This window comes from Danio rerio, chromosome 20 (genome assembly GCF_049306965.1).
Source record: "Danio rerio strain Tuebingen ecotype United States chromosome 20, GRCz12tu, whole genome shotgun sequence".
Taxonomy (NCBI): domain Eukaryota; kingdom Metazoa; phylum Chordata; class Actinopteri; order Cypriniformes; family Danionidae; genus Danio; species Danio rerio.
The window spans coordinates 57,989,918-58,005,000 of record NC_133195.1 but is presented as its reverse complement, the minus strand read 5'-3'; the positions used below and the strand labels follow the sequence as shown (position 1 = coordinate 58,005,000).

The 15,083-nt window shown below is 37.4% G+C and overlaps 1 protein-coding gene across 1 annotated transcript in view; it reads right to left on the bottom strand.

Moving 5' to 3' along the window:
* Positions 1–6,998, bottom strand: part of fkbp3 (FKBP prolyl isomerase 3) — a 17,530-nt gene extending 10,532 nt beyond the window's left edge. The window contains 2 exon segments of the mRNA NM_001077770.1: positions 4,258–4,359; positions 6,887–6,998. Coding sequence (NP_001071238.1) covers positions 4,258–4,359; positions 6,887–6,991 — 207 coding nt within the window. The 5' untranslated portion in view covers positions 6,992–6,998.
* Positions 6,999–15,083: the final 8,085 nt, after the last annotated feature.

Below are 15,083 nucleotides of genomic sequence, written 5' to 3'. Positions count from 1 at the left end.
TATCTAATTCCCCATTTGAGGAAATCAAGCTAAATGTAGTGATGCCGAGCCTATACCAAGCTTGAAACCTCCCATCGATTTTAGTTGGTTTAAAGTCAGGGTCAAATGCTACCCATTTAATCAGTCTAGACTGTTTTTCGAGTAGTGGAGAATTACATTCTTTAAACCAGATTCTAAGGGGAACCCTGGACCACTGATTTAAGCTATTTAAATAGTGTTTATGTAAAATCTTGCTACCCAATAATGATTGTAGTGGGATATCAATTTGTGAAGTTTCCAGGTCTTTCCATTTTGCAGTGTGTTCTGAGTTACAACAGATTACTAAGGGCCGTAACTGGGCAGCTTTGTAATAGTCAGACAAGCAAGGCAGTGATCTTCCCCCTTTCTCCTTAGACAACTGCAATGTTTTATATTTAACTCTAGGTCTCCTGCCCCTCCATAAAAATCTTGAAATCCACTTGTCCCATTCTCTAAACTGTTTTGATGAAATTTCGATTGGTAGGGATTGGAAGAGGTATAGAAGACGAGGAACTATATTAATTTTTATTGTCTCTATTCTATTGTGCATCTCTAAGGGCAACTGGGACCACCTATCTATGTCAGATTTTATACTCTTATTTATAGGGCCAAAATTACTATCAAACAATTGTGTAGAATCTTTAGTTATTTTAATACCCAAGTACTTAAAACTTGTTGAGTTCCATTTGAAATTAAATTTATTTTGCATATCTTTCTGAGGGAAATAATTAAAGCTTAAAATTTGTGTTTTTTGGATATTTAGCTTGTAACCAGAGTAGGTGCCAAATTTATTTAAAACTGACATCAGATTAGGAATGCTAAGTTCTGGTGTTCCAACAAACAAAAGAACATCATCTGCATACAGACAGATCTTTTGCTCTGAACCTCTAACTGTTATTCCTTTAATTCCCGGTTCGTCTCTTATTAACTGTGCCAAAGGCTCAATAAATAAAGCAAAAAGGGTTGGACTAAGGGGGCAACCTTGACGACAGCCTCTTTCCAGAACAAAACTTTTGGTAAGATGACCATTAATCCTAATTTTTGCATTTGGTGATGAATATAAATTTTTAATACATCTAATAAAGTCTTCATTAAAGCCAAATCTTGTCAGTGCTAAATATAAATACTCCCAACGAACTGAGTCAAATGCCTTTTCCGCATCTAAGCTAATAACTACAGCTCTGGTTTTCTTTTTGTTGACATGATCAATAACATGTAGCACCCGCCTAATATTATCTTGTGTTTGCCTATCCCTTATAAATCCGGTTTGGTCTAGGTCCACCAATTCTGGTATTATATCTTCCAATCTTTTAGCTAGTATTGATGCATATAATTTATAATCCGTGTTTAATACAGAAATTGGTCTAAAAGAACTACACTCTTTCTTATCTTTACCCTCTTTAGGAATAATCGAAATGATTGCCTCACTCCATGTTCTTGGTGGTTCACCACCTTTAAGCATGTAGTTAAAACACTCGTGAAGCATGGGGATTAACTGGTCTTTGAAGACCTTGTACCACTCAACTGGGAAGCCATCTGAGCCAGGTGTTTTATTTACTTTTAATCTTGAAATTGCTTTCCCTATTTCCTCTTTTGTGATCTCTGCCATTAGGGATTTATTCTGTGTTGTGCCTATAACATGTTAGTTTTTCTGGCAAATAATTTAAAATATGACTACAAAAGGTGGAGAGAAACTACGCTGTTTTTTTAAACATCTGACTTATATTGTTACTAGGTTAATATTTTCTTTTTACTTATAATTATTAATATTTATATTATTATTACACTGATTAGTAAAGTGCCATTTAGAATTGTTGTTAAGTTCTTAAAAATGTAACGTTTAATTGTTATTATTATACAGTTTCAAGCAGTTAAAGTAATTTAATATTTAACTACAATATTTATAAACAGTTTTGTGTTGTTTTATTAACGAAAGTTCAAAAATAAACATGTACGTTTATACGGATGTTTTATTTATTAATATTAAATTCGGTTATTCCTTAATTTTTACATAAAAGGTAAATTAACTTAAGTAGGCTACATTATTTGTTGATGTACGAGATCGAGGAACATGTTTGCCAGTAAATAATGTTCCCACCACTTAAAAAACAAAACAATGAATAACTTGCGAAAAGGATCCAATAAAAAATGCAAGCGCTTAATCATTCTTCACAATCGGATTCGTACGTGCAATAAGCCGAGGCTATATTGCGCCGACAAGAACAAGCCCTAAAACTAAGTCTAGAGAGAGAATTAATACTAGTTAATACTAATGATTATAAACACGAACTGCGTTGTATGATAAACGCCTCACAATGATGTCGTGATCTTTGCTGATGAACTGATATGTTATCGCCGTCTCCTCAGCCAGGTTTTCATCTGCTTTTTTCTCCTTCTTCTGGATACAAACAATAAAGTATCAGCGCCAGACCAGTGGTTTAAATTATATTTTACTCTCCTGATTTCTTTTCTTTTCATTAAAAAATAATTAAATGTTTAAAGTTTTGTATTGCATAGCCTATATATTTTTAAAGATTATCATTCAGCCTACCTGCAGCGCATGAGGTTGTGTGCTGGGCAAATCCCCTTTACTCATGCTACCCATTTCATTTATGACACTGTAAACTTGACTTGGCAGGCTGATCATCGTTAAACTCAAAAGGTGTTTTTAACTTGAGACTGCATGCTTCTGCATAATGTGATGTTTCTTATTACAACTGTTAGCGGTGTCAAAATGAAAGCAAACATTAAAAGGGGTTTTGTTCTATCAATTGTATAGTTTAGTTTTAATAATAGCTAATGTATATAATAAACTATAATATCGATTATTGTGTAGACTACAATGTTCAACAAAACAATTTTATTAGGTTACTCTAATAGACCAAATCCCTAACTGAAAAACGAATGTGAAAATGACTGGCAGTTGCGTCTTTGCTAAAATTAATTTAACGACAAATTTCTTTTGCTTTTTTCCCCTTTAGAGATCAAAAGAGCTGTATTTAAAGAATTATTTCACTAAAACATGAATTGAATGCCCAGTTCTTTCCTGTGTGAGTTTAGTGCGCCTCCGCCGCGTCTGCGTTTTTAAGGTTACAGGTGCACCCTGACCTGACGCGGGACCAGATCTCTGTATTGCTTTAATTTCTCAATTTTCATAACTGCTTTGCATTTTCATATGGTAAAATATCAAAATTTATGCTCTGAAAGTAGTAGGAATGACGGGAGTGTTAGTAATTAATAACAGAAAGAACATTCACTTTTGAGTGAACTTCTGTCACGTGTTATTTTAGTATGATAAAATAAACAAAAATAGTAATGCAGAAAAGTATTTTTCGCTCTGCCAAGCCTTCTCTGTTGCTGTATAGAGAAGCAGCCTGCTCAGTCTCCTTACCCCGGCCCCACCCCGCCCACCGACTCCTGAACGTCTCACTCACTAACTCACTCACTCACGCGGGCATGCACTGCGGTCTCATGAGGAAACGCAGCTTTTTGATATAATGTTTTTCTTGTTCCCAAATACAAATAATTTATCAAGTATTGTTTGACTTAAGTATTCGTAAAAACACTCTATTCCTGCTTTTCCGAATACCGTATTCCGGTTCGGCTCCACCCATAATATATATGTAATTTTTTTTTTTTTTTTTTTTTGCATCGCACCCTCCTGCGATGTGACTATCGCGGATGCGCACATCGCGATTTCGATGCTGAAACGATATATCGTGCAGCCCTAACACACACACACACACGCACGCACACACACGCACACACACGCACACACACGCACACACACACACACACACGCACACACACGCACACACACGCACACACACGCACACACACGCACACACACGCACACACACGCACACACACGCACGCACACACACACACACATTGATATATGCACAAACACGTACATAGAGTAACACACATACACATTTATAAACAAACACACACCACACACACACTAACGCAAACAAATACACATTAGTAAACACATTAACACACACACACACACACAGATGGAAAGATGCCTTACAGAAACACCACAAATGCACACACACACACACACAAACAAACAAACACACACACACAAACACACACAGTACACACAAACACACCATCATCTCAGACTCGTCACCCTGAACACTTCACAGTCATCCACACATAAACACACACACACAGACCATCATCATCTGACTTCACAGTCCTCCATACACACACACACACACACACACACACCTGGCTCTGGAACAGCTGGTTGTAGGCCTCGATCAGCTGCTCTTTCTTGGCTGTTTTCGACACATTCTTGATGTTTCCCAGGAGTTTGTGTTCAGCCAGAAACTGAGGAGAGCATGAAGATCATTACACTTACATTCCACTGACAGTGAACACACCATACACACTTCTGCTTCGTCACACCAATGATGACAAGAATGCCTGGAAAACCTCCCTAGGTAGGCGTCCATAACAGATGCCCGAGCCTCCTCAGCTGACTTCTCTGGATGTGGAGGAGAAGCGGCTCTACTCTGAGCTCCTCCCGGGTGTCAGATCTCCTCACCCTGTCTATAAGAGTGCGCCCTGCCACCCTGCAAAACTTCTTTCAGCCGCTTGTATCCGAGATCTTGTCTTTCCGGTCATGACCCAAAGCTCATGAGCATAGGTGAGGGTAGGAACATAGACTGACCCGATACATAGAGAGCTTTGCCTTTCTGCTCAGCTCCTTCTTTACAATGAACCAGTACAGTACATCATCCACATTACTGCTGCCGCTGCTGCTATATATAAATTTACACACACAATTAAGTTCTTCTGGATTATTCTATAATGGTCTGACAATAATCTAACCAGAAATAAATGTATTTTTCCCTTTTTAATTTTTTATTATTATTCAGGTTTATTATTATTATTTATTAAATAATTATTATAAGGGGTTTTACACCTTTAATCAGGCATGTCCAAACTCCTGCTTATTTTCTGCATATTTTAGTTCCAACCCCATTTAAACACACCTGAATCAGCTAATCAAGCTCTTTCTAGTTTTGCTAGAAACTTCCAGGCTTGTGTGTTGAAGGAGGTTGGAGCTAAACTATGCAGGAGACCGGCCCTCCAGGACAGAGCTTGGACACCCCTGCCTTTAATGAACAGGAGAGAGCATTGAGGGACAGCATGGGGAGGAGAGAGAGGGGAAGAAGCGGCAAAGGATCTGGAGGCAGGAATCTGAGACCTGGAGTGCATGTGTCGACACACTGACCACTTCACCACTGCCGCTTACTTTTGGCCTTAATGTTTTTCTAAATAAAATACATAATACAGTTTTCACTTCAGGTAATTATTTTTTGGTCTGTAAACTAATGACATTTCTTCCTAATTTTAAATAAATATTTTGTCAAATACAGCCTTTTTAGCTTAAAAATAATACAAATGTACCGTTAAAATGTTTCTATTCATTTTAAGAATCCAAACTTCAGAGGAGTTAAGAAATCCATATTTGGTTGTATAACCCTGAAAACATGCATTAATTTCCACTAAATGTTCTCAAAAAAGCTGTATTTTATTTTAAATATGTAATAAATGTCATCAGAGCTTTGTAAAGTCAAACAAATCCTCCCATTTTACTCAAACTAACACAATATTAAGAGTTCAAGAACCCTCATAATCTGTTTTACTTGTACATCGTTTCACAATCATAATTGACATGCATTTATAACTTTTACATGAACTTTAATTAAAACTACTGATATTTCTGAAAATGTCTAAATAAAATCACTTCTAAAACAAACATACAAATTTAAACTATTATTAAGTTAATGTTTCTGTGTGGAGTTTTGCATGTTCTTCCAGCGTTCGCGTGGGTTTTCCCCCACAGTCCAAACACATGCGGCTTGAAGGGCATCCGCTGTGTAAAAACTTGCTGGATAAGTTGGCGGTTCATTCCGCTGTGGCGACCCCTGATTAATAAAAGGACTAAGCCGACAAGAAAACGAATGAATGAATGAATAAGAAGTTTCTCACTTTTACACCGTTAGAAACAATGCCAGGAGTATTTATATGATAAGGTTAATTGTAAATGACACAATTTGAGCTGCTACTGTTGTTAATAATTGTATTAATGTTATTATAATTATGTATTATTAATAACAATGTGAAATAATGACGGATAAAAATGTGAATATAATCAAAACACACAAAATGACAAAATCTCTAAATAACAAAAAGCTAAATCTATCCCAACTATTTCGAGTTAAAGTTGGTTTTATATTCACATATTCGGTCATTCTCAATAATACAATTTTAAGAAACGTATTATTTGCAAAGGTATAAATAGTGAAATCTTATTAATAGCCGATGACTATTGAAGCACAACACTGTTCACAGTCAATTCAATAGAGCTGATGTTGTTTTGAAGACATTCATGCTTTTAATTTCAGACCCAATATTGAAGTTAGTATGGTAAACAAAACAGAGACCCTTAAAATGAACCAAGTGCGAATATAAAACCAACTTCACCTTAAATTAAACGATTAATAAAAAGTTAATAAGAAGTTTCTCACTGACTGCAGTGAATAAACCCACTTTTACACTGTCAGAAACAATGACGCAGGAGGATTTAAAAACTAAAAACATATTTTAAACCACACAATTTGAGCTTAAACTGTTATTTACGGTAAAATAACAACACGGTGTGAAATAATGACGGATACAAATATGAATATGATCATAAACAGCAGCATCTGCAGAGTCTGCGCAGCAGTGATGAGGCGAAAATGAGCTCCGCGCGCAGCTCCACACACAGTGTTTGAGACTGTAGTGTGCACTGTAGGGTGTAGTGTGCACTGCATGGTGTGGTGTGCGTTGCGTGCTGCAGTACCGAGTGTGCTGCGCTGTCCTGGATGAACTTAATGAGCTCTTTTTTCGGCACTTCTTCACTTTTTAGCTGCTCGTCGCTCCACTGCCGCTCTGGAGCCGCCGCCATCTTGAATGAAGAGAAACGCGTGCTCGTCAGAAGCCAATCAGCGCAGAGCTTCTTAAAGGAGCCGCGAATTCACATTTTTGCACATCTTCATGCTAATGGCCTGTGTGCACAGCTAGTGTTTTTCAGCCAATGATGACTTCCGGTGAAGTCTATGTGACTATTTTCAATTTTATAAGCTTTTTTTTTTTTTTACAGCATCGATGTTGTAATGTAATTCAAATTCAGTTAAATAGACTTAAGCATCCATTTGATTGTTGAAGTGTAAAAACAAAAAACCAAAGACGCAGGCATCTTCATTAGCAACAGGCTAGCGCAAAAACCATTGAAATTACTGAGGTAAAATTAATTTCCATATTTTAAAGGCATGGCGTGTGAAAGTATAATTTAATGCAGTGCTTCTTGTTTGGTCTGATGCCCACTTTATACGATATCTCAGCAAGGCAGAGGTGAGTGCTGTTTTTTTTTAAGAAATCAGATCTTAAACAATTTTGTATGTGATGACAATTCACCAGAAATTATGAAATTAATTTAAGAAATTATTTTAAGAAATTTAGAAATGATTTAATTAAGAAATTATTTTAAATTAAGAAATTATTAAGAAATTAAGAAATTATTTTAAACTAAGAAACTGCGGTATGAGCTGACGTCAAACAAAAATATATGCTTATCTGTTTACAGATATATACTCTTAAATATATGTGTTTGTACATGTGTATGTATATGTATATATCTATATACAGTTGAAGTCAGAATTATTAGCGCCCCTTTGAATTATTTTTCTTTTTTAAATATTTCCCAAATGATGTTGAACAGATTCTGGAAATGTTTACAGTACGTCTGATAATGTTTGTTCTTCTGGAGAAAGTCTTATTTGTTTTATTTCGGCTAGAATAAAAGCAGTTTTTAATTTTTTAACACCATTTTAAGGACAATATTATTAGCCCCTTTAAGCTATAGCTCTTCCCGATAGTCTACAGAACAAACCATCAATATACAATAACTTGCCTAATTACCCTAACCTGCCTAGTTAACATGATTAACCTAGTTAAGCCTTTAACTAGGCTTAAACTGTAAGCTGTATAGAAGTGTCTTGAAGAATATCTAGTCTAATATTATTTACTGTCATCATGGCAAAGATAAAATAAATCTAAATAAATATAATATATAAATCTAAAAATAAAAATCAGTTATTAGGATGAGTTATTAAAACTATCATGATTATAAATGTGTTGGAGAAATCTGCTCTCTGTTAAACAGAAATTGGGGAAAAATAACCAGGGGGTCTCAAAATTCTGACTTCAACTGTGTGCATATATGATGGACAGTATTTATCAGACATGTATTTCAAATACGTTTAAAAAAAAAATACAAAATAGTGAAAATAGTATTTTGTCATTTGTGTTTAAAAGGGTTGATGATAATGGCTTTATGTTTTGTATCAAAATACTTTAGTGTCTTGTATTTTTATATATAAAATACTGTAAAATACTTTGTAAGAAGTCTACATAAAAATGTGGCCTTTAATAGTGGTGTTTTCTCAGTTATTTGCCAAGGCTCGAGATCAGACTAGAAAATTGCTTAATATTGAAAAAGTTGATCGATGCTCTGAGCATGGATGGAAAATAAATAAAATAAAATAAAGAAAGTAACAGACAAACAGCAGAGGTAAACTCAGGAGCAGGACAAAATCAGACAGGAAAATAAGACAAACATAAGTCCTACAGCGGCGATACGTCCAAAACTTAATTAGCTGTTTCAGTATCTGATCTGCAGGTGCGCCTTATAGGTAATTACACTGTAAAAAATCTAACTTAACAAATTATTAATTTAGCTTAAAATTGTACGTTAGGTGGGCATATTTTGAGTTGAATTTTACTAATAAAAATGATTTAACTGCATGTTTGGAACTGTTTGTTCAATGAAAGTAAAAAAAAAAAATCAGTTGAGGAGACTTTAAACTTTGATTTCTTCATTTCTTCAAAAATAAAAAGTTGAGTTAACTTAAAATTTTAAAGCAACTGGCTGCAATTTTTATTTTTATTTTAATTTAAATTTTTTTTTTTTTTTGAGTTTACGCAGCGGATGCCCTTGCAGCTGCAACCCATCTCTGGAAAATCAGCCTATATCAATATCAGCCTACCCAATTCACCTGTAACACATGCCTTTGGACTGTGGGGGAAACCGGAGCGCCCGGAGGAAACCCTCACGAACGCAGGGAGAACATGCAAACTCCACACAGAAACGCCAACTGACCCAGCCGAGACTCAAACCAGCGACCTTCATGGTGTGAGGTGACAGCACTACCTACTGCACCACCGCATCACATAATTATAATATCATGTTTTTAAAACATTAATTTATTTATTCCAGCCAGGCTAAAAGAAATAAAACTTGCTCCGGGAGAAAAAATATAATAGGAAAAACTGTGAAAATGTCAAAAATGTATTTATTTAGTTTTTCTCATTAATATTAAATACAGCATGCTGTTAATGTTGTTTAATTTGGTCATCATGCTGAAATATTACTGAAATAAACACGAATTATTAATGTGCAATATTTATGTGTATATTTCTAAATAGTGATATATAACTAGTAATATATCAGATATCCTCCTTTATAATGTTATTTTCAGACACATGGTGGCAGTAGATTCACACATGTGGAGCTTCCAGGTAAAATCGTTTCTCAAATGAAGTGAATAAAAACGCTGCTGTTTGTGTTTATCAGCAAATATAATAATTTATATGCATTCACGGCTTCAGTGACCATGTCATAAAATCCATAGAATTCTCCTCACGAATACAGTTTAACAAAGCGCTGTGTGAAGAAATCAATGTGTTCACTTGGGGAGAAAGATATTTGTTTTAAGTCTTGCTGAACCAGAACTGAGGGAAATAAATAAATGCAGCATTTCTCACAGCAAAGTACTGATATATAAGTGAAAATAAATGAAGAATTGTGGCACTGTGGCACTGTTTTCATGTTAAATGTACAGTAAAATAGTGTTGGGTGGACTGCAACAAACAAATACTGATTACATCATTAACTCTGTGCTTAAATTACTTTTTTAATGACCATGAGTGAAAGTAATTTAATTACTCGTTAACAAAATTGAATTATTGGACTCAATACTATTTCAGATTCCATCATCTCAGTGCACGTAGATTAAAATTAAACTCCTTGAATACTTTAAACGGGCATCAAACAGGCTCTTTTAGCTTAACATAAAATTAATACAAGCATTGCACTCTTTAGTCAACAAACAACATTTGTCACAAACTGATATAATACATGATTAAGCTAAATTGTCCAGGGTGACACGGTGGCTCAGTGGTTGTTCCCCCGTGTTGGCATGGGTTTCCTCCGGGTGCGCTAAAGGGGGAATTGATTAATTAAATAAGCCGTAGTGTATAATTGTGTGTGTGAATGAGTGTGTATGGGTGTTTCCCAGTACTGGGTTGCAGCAGAAAGGGCATCCACTGTGTAAAACTTATGGTGGAATAGTTGGCGGTTCATTCTGCTGTGGTGACCCCTGATGAATAAGAGACTAAGCTGAAGGAACATGAATGAATGAATATATGATTTAACTAAGATTCCTATTCATCTCAATGCATGTGGAGATGAAACTCTTTAAATTCTGTAGTTTGGGCCTTATAGCTTAAATTAAAATTAATAAATGCATTACTTTCTTTAGTTTATGAACATCATTTGAAAAATAAAACCTGATATAATGTATGATCATGTATAAAATATATGATTAATGTTTCAAGGCAAAATAATCCCTATCATAAAATAATATTATTACTACCTTGTGATTTAATCAATTGATTATCTTAGACCAAGCATATCTTATGGGAAATGATCGCTGGTAATCGTGACAGCACTCCTACGTCAAGTTGCGGTCGCTCTGAATACCGCTCCAACTGGTCCACCGTTTTTATGTTGTTAAACTTAAAACACTTTTGTTTTCCAGTATTTTTTTATTTATTGTAAACCACATTTTAAATTTTTTTTTTTACATTTTGCAAAACAAAAATGTGTACTGTCCCATATAAACAGTGTGAAAAACAAAAGAACATGAGGTGCAACATAAAGAGCAAAATCTACTATAAATAAGCAGACTTCAGAAAATAATGTTCTTGAGACGCAGTCTGGCTTCAGTCCAAATTCGAGAAACTTCACAAGTATATTTAAGTTCCTTGAGGCAGCTTCGATTCAGTGCATATATCATGCCCATCAGCAGAGCACAGCACCCTGACATGTCCATTCTATTTAGGATTATCATTCCCTCAACCGTGATGGTTTCCGTCTTGTGGTCCAATTCCAAAGTTGACAGATCACCAATGATGGACATTGTCATCACTTGCCTTTCAAGGTCCTCCTCAAACTCTTGTGTGCTCTTATAAAGCAAGAGAAAAACCCTTTTTGAGTGAAAAAACACTGCTAACATCAGCTGTATTCATCAGGAGTAGCCAACACTCTAGTGGAAAGGAGAAAATTGATTTGGAAATTAAATAAAATTCAGATATCTCACCCTAGGATGTCTTGTGTGTCAAACAGTCTGCTGAAACTTGTCCGGACTTGCTGCTTGCTTGTTCAGTGGGAGAGAAGCTTTGAAATTCAGAACTCCATTTGTGTGGAAAAACTGAGTTATCAACCCAATTTCTTTGAGTAGCTACCAGTTAAATGTTGTTTTAAACTAATTGACAGACATATTTATTTTTAAATTAGCCGCATTTTTTAGTTGATGTAATTATCAATATTTTACTATTGTGAAACCTTAAAGGGTCACGAAACACCAGAACACATGTGTTTGAGCTGTTGACAGTGGTATATGTGTCCCACACTGCTAAAAACACTATTAGGACACCTATATTTCACTAAAAAGTGTAAATTGGTTGTTTTTGCGTTATTTCAAGCAAATTCGTACTTCCGGTTTGAAACTAATTTTTGAAGCTGCGTCACGGCCATGACATAATAGCGTGTATTCCAGCGTGCAGACTGGACGTCTGTGCCAGAGTGTGTCTTATTACTACTTACAGTGTGATGCATTAATGCATGAGTAAGGCTTGGTTCAAACCAATCAGCGCGCTCTATTGTGCTTCTTCATTAATATTCATTACTGTCACAGTGTTTAGACGGCAGAGACGCCACGTTGTGTTGGCAAAACAAGCGTGAAGTGTTGCTTTTATAGTTTGCTGCAGTGAAGTTTTGTTTTCATTTTCTCTCTGTGAGAGCTCAGCTGGAGTCACGTGTGGATTAACAGTGTACGCGACGCTCGACAACAATAACTTACGTGTCTAAGGAGGATTATTGTTTACCTGAGAGCTGTTCTCATCTGCAAACGCTGAGATCCGGATTCGCTTGTAGTATTCTCTTCATAAAAACGCGGCTGATTTTCCTGTCTCTACAGATTTGGTAAGTGAGCGACCAGTGCTCTTTGTTCATTCAGTTTGTTCGTATCTAACTAAGTTAACTATTGCACCGAGTGTAAACATGTTAGCACCACAACCAAACTTTAACCTCGTGTAGGATTTTTACCGCATTTAGTGACTGGAATAACACACGCGGCTTTCTGACACTACCTGCCGTGTGCATCTAAGTTTCCGGGAAATGCGGAGGTTTTTTTTCTGTCATTCGCCGTGCGGTATCAAACATTGCATGAAAAATACACGCTTAGAGCAGTTCCTCGAATCAAATATCTCGTTTGTCGCGAGGGACATGAATGAATTCCCTGAATGAAAGAGTCAAACTGCAGTTAAAGTCCACCAATTAATAATTAGGCAAATAATTAGATTACAGATGTCCATGTAAACACAGTCACATTGTCCGCTGTGGTTGTGTATTTTGACTCTGAAATTCAGCGCGCCCAAATAGACACTGCCACACCAAGCCTCTTTTCTTCCTCCGACACTCCCCCCTAAACAGAGCTGGACACGCCCACTTTTCTGACTTTTTCCAAAGTAGAGGTGTGAAAACACCCTGCTGAAACGAGGGGCTTTCATGGCCCTTTAATAAAATTATTCTCACAACTTTAATGTTTTAATCTAATCAGCAATTAAAAATGTTTAAGTTTCAACAATGTATTAAGCTATGTAGTGGTAACAGACCTCTGGAGTTATTTTTATAGTGCATATAGCGACTGTAGAATCAGCACCACCGATTAATTTGAATATCTATGTATATTTAGGCCAGTTGTATCTGTGTGTGAGATTATTTATCAGTGCAGATCTTTCTCATACTGCCGGATATTGCAGTGATTTATTCATTTGTCATCATGCTGTGTTTCTTCTAATATTTACTACAGAGCCTGAGGTCTCGCGGCTTCCCAGAAACTGAATGTACTTCTCATTTCAGACGAGGACAGCGTGTGGAGAAACGAGGTGCGGTCAATTATTAGTGTGTGTGATAAAAGTGTAAGTATAGCTAATAAACGAGGACGAGGCTTCAGTGCTCACACCTCACGTAAGTGTGTGTGTGTGTCATTGCGTATGGTATGTGTGTCTATGTGTGTGTGATTATTTATGAGCGTGTGAAAGTGTGTCTGTGTGTGTGTATAAGGGGTTTAAACACAGTAGTGTGTCAGCTGTGTGTGAGTATCTCCAGCAGTCTCTAATATTCAACATGAATGAAGCACTGTGATTGACATTCTCCCTCTGTATGCGTCATCAGAAGGGGAAAGCCCCGCCCACTAATACCCATCTCTCTATCTCTTTAGCATGTCCAGCAGCCCTGAGTGAGAAGCAGCCGTCTGTCCATTAGCCATTAGAGTGTTTGAGCTGCTGAAGATAATGTCAGCATAGACTAAGAGGATTATAGATGTGGAGATTTAGATGAACAGCGACAGGAGCGACATCAAGCATCAAGCACACACTAAAGCTGAGGCACACATGAACACCTGACCAGCACTCACAACACAGCTAGTCTCGCAGCTGCCTGTAGCTCCGCCCTCTTTTGAATCTCATTTGCATTTAAAGCGATAGTCTACAAAACACCATAATTAGCATCAGAGCCTGAAAGGTTAGTTTCAGAGAGCTGGGGAACATCATCTGTGTGCTGTTCTCAGCTCAAACTCCTCTAAAGTGTTTAGCTCTCCAGAAGAGCGCACGTTCAGTGTTCAGAGGGATGAAAACACTGCAGAGAAGCGAACAGCACCTCTGAACCGAAGACTGAGGCTCATTATTCCACACTGATCTGGGTTCAGCAGCGGTCATTATTCCTCACTGAGCGCTTCATCCATCAACACAACAGCACAGCACATACAGATCGAGCTGAGTGTGTGACTGATCTCCCATGATGCTCTCGGGCCGAGCAGAGAAACCCGAAAACACTTAAGCAGACAGTACTTCACTTCTGTCACGGTACGGGATCAAAAACAGGAACAAGGGGAGGGATGGGAGGGTCAGACCAGGGTGGGTTCCATGGGTCAGGTGCCCCGGCAGGAAGCCAGGGTGTAGCCGGAGGGTCCGTCCCAAGTAGTGGGAAGGACCACCAGGGAGGAGCGGGAGGGATGACCCATGGACAATCCCATAGGAGACACAAAGCAGGCGGTTTTAGGAGAGCCGGCTGGAGACGCAACTGGACTGGAGCCGGCGGGACTGGAGGCAGGCTTGAGAAGGCCTCGTCTGTTAGTTTGTAGTAAATCATTAAAGTAGTTTAAGAGGTGTGAAGTGGTCGGCACAGTTAGAGAACTACAAATATTATTAGTATGTTTCTAGCACGGATCGGCATGTTTCTTGGTAAGTCGTTGCTTGGGTGTTCTGAGTGGTTACTAGTCATTGCTAGGTGGTTGCTAGGGTATTTCAGGTGGTCGCTAAGGAATTGTTAGGTGGTTGCTAATGCGTTGTTAGGCGGTTGCTAAGGTTTTGCTAGGCGGTTGCTAAGGTGTTGCTAGGTGTTTGCTAGGGTGTTCTGAGTAGTTGCTAGGCGGTTGCAAATGTGTTACTAGGTAGTTGCTAGGTTGTTGCTTGGCAGTTGCAAGGTGGTTGCTAAGGTGTTGCTAGGCAGTTGCTAAGATGTTACTAGGTGTTTGCTGAGGCGTTGCTAGGGGGTTGCTAGGCAGTTGCTAAGGTGTTGCTAAGTGGTTTATAGG